We start from the raw sequence: 8,216 nt of genomic DNA on the forward strand, positions 1-8,216 counted from the left end.
TGGTGGATTTAGGGTTAGTTGGTGTGGAGTATTAGTCGACATAAGTTGCAACCTGCAAAAAAAAATATAGAATTTATTGGTGTGAACCGAATACGTAAAAGTTAAATGTTAAACAGGACGATCTGAACCACTTTAGTCTGATAAATCCGACTTCATAAATAGGTCAAATTTAATATAACTACATATAATTATTAAACCTAACAAAAGTATTATGGACTACGTGGACAATGGTTCATAGTAAGTAATGACAAAACTCTTTTCAAGTTTACATCGCATTTAGACTTAAAAGGAAAACAAAAATAAAACATAATTCACCACCTAACTAAGCATACATTTGACATTCACCTAACCATCTGAAACGAAATGAATATATTGAAATCATCGGTGTTTATTATTCTTCCTTTTACTATAAGAATTTTATTTATTTTTTTGAGGGGAAGAAATTTATTATTCTTTGTTGATAATCCTTCATGGATGAATTATATAATTTAGGTATATAGGTGGGGGCTCAAGCTGTGGGAATCATAATGTTTTATGTGTCCAATTAACATCTATATGCAACTTGACAAGTTGGTCTTGTGTTTAGTTCCATCAAACCATGTCATAAAATAAAAAGAACACTATTAGGGATCATAATTTGGAGTCACATTTAACACAACTGAGTATGATCCTAGTCAGCTTTTGGTGTGTTCTTAGAATCTTAGTTATAGAGGTCCTACTATGCAACAATCTCATCTCTATTTCTTTCTTATTATATATTTTTTTCTCTTTTTTCTTCCATGTCTTTTCCATACCTTCCATTGCCTCCACATAATACGGATAAAATGGACTGAAATCACATGTTTTCCTATCTTATTTTTTCCCCACAAATGCTCTCAAGATTCTCCTTAAAAATATAAATTTATTTAAATATACATTAATGTTTTATGTACTTGTATTTTATTGTTGGAAAAAATTGCATTTGAATTTTGTAACTTATTTTATAACAAACACAAAATATCTCTAAACACTCTTTAACATATTATTTATAATATTTATTTATATTAGAAGTTTAAAACATTTTTTTTTATAAATTAACTCTTTTTCCAAAATTTATATATTTTTTCAAAATATAGTAAAAAAAACATATTGATAGGAGTGGAGTGCTCAAATAGAAGAATATCAAAAATATTCATTGCGATATAGTTGACAAATATGATATAGATAAATTTTATTATAAAATATTCCTTGATAAAATTGACAGTATCCTTCCTTGAGTTTATATGAGATGTTCTTTTTTTTTTTTGGTTTTTTATATGAGATGTTCCTTCCCTAATCAAAAGTTCCATTTATAAATAAAATATCACAATGTTTCTCTTTTAAATTTATTCTTTTTGGTTAAAACGAGTAGAATGGGGCCACACATGCAAAAAGAGCACATCCAAAATATCCTATAATAATGAATAACAATGATGAGAAATGTGTCCGAAATATCACTCTTGGCTGTCTTGCAATTTACTCGTTCGTTAATTTATGATCTTTTGAGCTATTTGCCAAACCATACTATTTGCCAAAATAATATGTACGAAAGAAAGCACCAAAAAAAATATCAATCAAAGTACCATTTTGGGTGACATAAAGTATGAAATTGTTGAAAAAAAACAACCCAATCCAAGTCTTCCAATTGTTACTTAGGCTTCTTCACCCTCCAAAATATCAAGGACCTTAGTTGGCCATTATCTACGAATCATTATTCTTTTATTTTTATCAACAATAGAATAATTATAATTTTTTCATGTAAGCAGCATCAAATTTAACATGAAGACAATAGTATAATGGTTGATTACGGTTTTAAAAAGTTAAATTCAATAAATGTTGTGTTTGATTGTGTGTTTGTGGTGTGAAAACAAGAAGCTAATATTACTAGTTTCTGAAAGAAAAAAAACGCACGTTTAATTCATATTTGCCGCAGCAACAAATAGATGCAAAGTAAAATTCAAAATGAGATTACTTCGAAAGTTATTGAAAATTATCTGAAATTCTAACGGCAATTGACATTGTTTGAAACAAACATTTACGAGCATAGTCAACATTGATCAGATATTGTCTTAATCGTGGACACGAGAATGTTCATGAAGTTCTACTACTAGGTAAAGTATACATCATGATCACAATTTTAGATAATTTTCTAGTATCATTATGTTGTTGTCACCATTTCACACACTCTTCATTCTCAAACCGCGTTTTATTGAACAAACTTCAACAAAAAAATCCATTTTCCATGAAACCATGTTAAGATATCAACAAACATGTATTTTTGTTTAGCTTTGAAAAAAGAAAGAAAAAAACAAATGAAAAAAAAAAAAACAAATCTCCTTACCCTTTACCGACTTTGTAGTATGATAATTTGTTGGGAGCTTCTATGGTGTAGTCAGAAAACTGACTTTTATGAAAGAGTTAATTTTGATCTTAATGTTTGATTCATTTTTAAATTGTTGATTACTTATTAATGATCAATTGTAATTCATCTAGTAATGCTTGCAACATCTTGGACTTACAGGTACTATTTTATTGTCAGAATCTTTAACATGCAAACAAAGTTGATGATATTATGTGATAGTCTTAAATGTTACACTTTGTGAGGTGTTACGCTTATAACAAGGTAGGATAAAATTAGATTATGTGTAGTCTTGTTAATCTGATGAGTTGATGATACTATGAAGATTAAACTTTTGATGTCATTGTACAAACAATGAGGTGTTACTCATTACATTTTTGATGTTATAGTGTTTACTTCACCAAAAAAATTATTCTCATGACTTCACCTTAAAATTTTCCTAATTTATTATAACAATTATTCGAATGCTTCAAACAATTCATATTACAAACACCAAGTTTACATAGTAGTATGAATCAAAGTAGATATTGCCTACATTCAAGCAATAGCAAAGGGTACCAACTACTAATGATAGGATAGCTCATACTTGTACTTGGATACATCAAATATAAAAAAAATTATTAGAAATTTGAATTATTCGATTAAGATCAGACGATTATCGAATTGTCGACTACATAGACAACCAACTTTCAAACTATACTAATTGTTACTATTGAGGATTATTATCATTATGATTGTCACCTTGCCAACTCCAAACAATATCTTTGAGTGAAGGTCTCAATTGTTCCTCACACATCTTAACATACTCCAATGTGTCTCCACCACACTTAGAAAACTCAACCACTGCCACCTCCGGCGCCACCTCAAATACCTCCATTGTCATCGCTACCTTTCCCTTTCTCCCCTCCCTTGCGCCCTCCATTCTCACGACAAACTCCTTCTTCCCTGTTATCTTCAAATTTAACTTCTTCCCCATCACCTCAAGTTTCTCCAACATTGTTGAAGCCGAAAACTTTGATATAAACATCGATGGCAACCTCTTCCTCGTCTCAAATAAACTCCTAAGATCAAAACCATGTGACAACGATGAAATTATCTCGAATGCATTATAAAAAGGACGAGACGGTTTCACCATTACCAATTCAGGAATATCAACATCATCTTCACCAATCTCACTGAAATCAATATTGATATCTTTGTTGTTGTCTTCAATACTCAAATCCTTCATTGAAAATGCAATGGGTCTAACAAACCCAACTCGAAACCAAGGATGATTCATAATATCAACAATTGAATACCTCTTTTTAGGATCAGGAACAAGAAGATTCGAAATCAACATCTTAGCATGTGGAGAAATCCATTCAGGAAACTCATATTCGCCTTTAAAAGTCTTTCTATAAATTCTCATAACATTCTCACCTTGAAAAGGAAGATATCCACAAAGTAAAGCATAGAGAATTACCCCACAAGACCATAAGTCAGCTTTAGAACCATCGTAACCTTTCTTCTTCAAAACCTCAGGTGCCACGTAAGCAGGGGTTCCACATGGAGTTAAAAGCATCCCATCCTCTCGGCGTTGTTCTGGCAACGCTGAGAGTCCAAAATCGGAGACCTTGAGGTCTTCGTTTTCATCCAAGAGTAGATTTTCTGGTTTCAAATCGCGATGTGTGACACCACGACTATGGCAAAAATCAACAGCACTAATGAGTTGTTGAAAGTACTTTCTAGCAACATCTTCATTCAATTTTCCTTTTGCTACCTTGTTGAAGAGTTCACCTCCTTTTACATATTCCACTACAAGAAAGATTTTTCCCTTTGTTGCCATAACTTCTTTGAGTTCAACGATATGAGGATGGCGAACGAGACGCATCACTGAAACTTCGCGCTTGATTTGCTTCACCAACCTCTCTTTTTTCAACCTCTCTTTCTTTATCACCTTGATGGCTACACTCTCATTTTCTGAAAGGTTTTTACAATGGTAAACCTTTGCAAAGTTTCCTTGACCCAAGACTTTACCCATCTCATATTTGTTGAATATTACGTTTCTTGGGTTTTGGAAACTTTTTTTGTTTTGTTGATCCATAGAAAGAGGAAAAGGTAGGAAGAAGAATTTTTTTTTTCTTCAAGAAAAAAAATACTAGGGAAAAGGAGGAGGAAGATTTTAAACTATATAAGTCTAATTGTTTTGTGGATTTTGAGGAATATGGTGTCGGATGGACACACAACATTCCTAAGGAAGGAATTGGAAGGGCTGAAAATTTTCATGGTTATTGGTTGCATATATATGATATGATGATAATCAAGAATGATATGTGATTAAATTGTAAGATAATGAAAATTTGGAATAGATAAGAGGGATGAGAGAATTGGGTGTGTGATGTGAATTGTGAAGAAGATTAGGTGAGGGACAAGCTATAACCATAATAGAACAAGGAAGGAAGGAGTGTATTTGTATGTCATGTTGAAAAGTGAAGCAAAGAGGATTGAATGATTGTGTTGGATCTAGAAAGGTGTGGAGAAGATGGTTTCATATCATATTTTTAAGTAATAAGAGATCAAGAAGAGGTGTGTGTGAATTGGGTTAGAGTTAGAAGGATGAGAATAGTTGATGAATTCTGACTAGTAGCTAGGAATGAATGAATATATTGAGGAATGGAACCAAAAATAAAAATTGGAAATAATTGAGATGTTTGGAGAAAATCTCATAAATAAATGGAGAAATTTGGATCAATCCGGATGAGGACGTGTACAAAAGTGGATGTGGTGATGTGGGGCAAGAGCCAATTGTGGGATTATATTACTAGTTTTTGCCGTTCAAGTTTATGTTTCTTTAGTTAAGATTATTTTATTCCCAAAAAAAAAAGTAAGACAATTATTGTAAACTAAATTTAGAGTTTGTATAATAGGGATCTCTCTAAAACTAATTTAACTTTCTTTTTAATTTTTTTTATTACGATGATATTGGTACGAAGTTTTCACGGCTCTTTAATAATTACTAATCTCTATTAAGGAAATGCGGAGCACACAAGGTAGATTCTCTCTCCTAACAAATTTTTTCATATGCATGAATCAGAAATCAAACACATAACGACATGTTTAAGAGGTCCAAATCTTCTACCACACTTAAACCAACACATTGATTATTATTATTATTATTATTAGGAAAATGCTTTTGTGTGCGAAAGAAAAATTCGCTTAAAACACACGAATGCCTTTGGCACAAAAAAACATGCAATATTTCATACTCTCTTCTTGCCTTTGATCCAAGTGATATAGCATCTTTAACATATAATATGACCTATATCATAAGATGTTTTGGCATGTTGAGGTAGAGAATATCATCACCAACACCACCACCACCATACCCTGTTCACACATGATTATTAAAACATAAACAAACAAAAAATTAATCCATTGGCAAAGGTAGAAGTATCCAACCAATTATGATTGCAAATCAACTAAATAGTGAAAGAAAAGAAGCAATTGATTAATTGAGATCACTAGGATGATAGGTAGCACTTGCTGAAGAAGTGAGGTGGTGGTGACAAAAGATAAGATCAGGAGTGGAGATCATAGAAGTGGGATATGTATTGTGTTTTTGTCCGATATTTTTATTTTTTATTCATTTTAAAAAATTCACACAAGCTAAATAAAATTCATACATAGCGTATTTTATTAATTCGCGCGCTCTTCGTGCATATGGTGTGTCGCACCATTTAGCACTACTCTTATTATTATTATTTCTAAGACATTCATTTCTAACACATTCATGAATGATGACTTTTCGTAAGTTAGAAATTTTCCGTGTTCAAAAGTTTTATGTTCTTTTTATAAACGAATTTTTGCATCAATTTCAATTATATTTATATTTTAAAGGTTAAATACGTTTTTAATCTTTATAAATATTCCAACTTTTTACTTTGGTATTTATAAAAAATAAAATTGATTTTTAGTGCTCCAAAATTCCTCACCAATAAATTTTGTCTATCTTTTCTAACCAACTCATATAATAGTTTTTTACTAAACATACAATAACAACAACAACAATAACCAAGCATTATATCCCTGAGTGGGGTCGGCTACATGGATTAAATGATGTCATAGTGTTCTATCAAAAATTATATTTGGACATTTGACACTGTACTTGAGCTATACAGCGCGTTGCTTCCGGGCAACTACCTATAGCATTCACACTATTTCGTATTTGGTCCATGTCATAGAGATTCGATAAAGTATTATGTTTACTGTGAAGGCCTAACACAACTCTCTGCTTTTACCTGAGCTTGGAACCGACCTTGGCAGGATTAGTTTTTTTTTTTTTATTAAGCATAATATAAATATGGTTAGTTCATAATGTGACACAACTAAATCTTACAAAATAGAAATAAAAAATTATAAAATAAAATTATTTCGATATTAAAAGTTTGCCCATAGACTAGCTTCTAAAGACTGTTGGCCTAATTTCATCTCTTTTTTGTTGTTAATAAAGGGCCGAATTATATATTATAACATTCTTCATTTCTTGATGGTTTTATGTGATCTTACATATATAGAGAGTTGCTTAATTAAATAACAAAGAAGAAAAGGAACAATAATTCGTGGTTTATTGAAGATAAAGAAAACTTCAGTATCTTTGAAGCGAGATAAATGTAAATATATTTATAATATAAGTACTTATTAGATTAGAAAGTTCCTAACTTGGACCGAAACAATATCATCTCGTCTTCCTATATTTAGAAAAAAAAAAAATAAACTGTCTAATCGTTTTTTCAAGAGCATATCTAATGTTAATTGAGTAACTGATTATAATCCCCTCACTAATTAATAATTTTTGTTACTAAATCAAAATGAATGAAAATGAAAGATGGTTTAGAAGGTGTGGGAAACGAGTTGACGTGTATTTGAGTAGATTACAGATAAGACATGTATATAAATAGAAAAACAATAGATATTTGTTACATTGTCATGTTTTGTATAATGCATGTAATACATGTAAATATCTTACCTAGTTTGTATAATGCAATTAGTTAGGTCTAATTTATAATTCCTAATATGTGTGATACTCATTCCAGATTCGTAGCTTTCTATTACCCATGCATGTCTCAGACAAGTATCTTACACAACCAACCAACACAGATTTCATTTGACATCTGTTACTTATTCTCCTTATCAATATTGATGATATTATTAATCCATGTGATGGTACTAGTAACAAAATGGTGTGACTAGAAGTTAGCCATATGGTATGACAATTGTTTGAATCTGTTACTTATTCGATAATTGACTAGAGATAATAAAAATACACATAGTGGGATTGATCAACCTTGTAAACTAAAGATCCTTTTCTTGAAATGACACATCTTTTATATTATTATTGTATTTGCTTTATAAAATTATTTAGTGACTACAAATTTATTCTTAAGATGAATACGAATACATGGAGAATTCAGAGTTTAAACTATCCTTACAAACTACATTGTCTTTATTAAATAAGTTATATTAAGGGACACAAAATTGTTATATTTGACGAGTTACAACCACTTAAATGCAAACGTGTTACAACCACTTGTAAAGGATTTGATTTATTGTCTTGTGATTCTCTCTAGCTTGGGGTTAACCTCCACAATTGGGTATAATATGGCTTATGTTGTATTTGGGTGTTGTGGACTTAAAGTAATCATAGGTTTTTCAACTACAAAGCTAAATTGACTACGCAGCTGGACAAAGTAAAAGTTTCTTCGTTTTGGTGGCTGAAAGCTGAAAATGCTAGTTTTTCTTTTGGCTATCATATGTGGTAGCAGCAACCCCATGTTTATTTGCTATTGATTGATTTTATTTT

At 30.9% G+C, this 8,216-nt stretch overlaps 1 protein-coding gene across 1 annotated transcript; it reads right to left on the reverse strand.

The window, feature by feature from the left end:
- Positions 1 to 2,799: 2,799 nt before the first annotated feature.
- Positions 2,800 to 5,044, reverse strand: LOC25491184 (CBL-interacting serine/threonine-protein kinase 5). The gene has a single exon (XM_013599062.3). The coding sequence runs from the start codon at positions 4,458 to 4,460 to the stop codon at positions 3,087 to 3,089; it is 1,374 nt and encodes a 457-aa protein (XP_013454516.1). The 5' UTR covers positions 4,461 to 5,044; the 3' UTR covers positions 2,800 to 3,086.
- Positions 5,045 to 8,216: the final 3,172 nt, after the last annotated feature.

Source organism: Medicago truncatula, chromosome 4 (assembly GCF_003473485.1).
Source record: "Medicago truncatula cultivar Jemalong A17 chromosome 4, MtrunA17r5.0-ANR, whole genome shotgun sequence".
NCBI lineage: Eukaryota > Viridiplantae > Streptophyta > Magnoliopsida > Fabales > Fabaceae > Medicago > Medicago truncatula.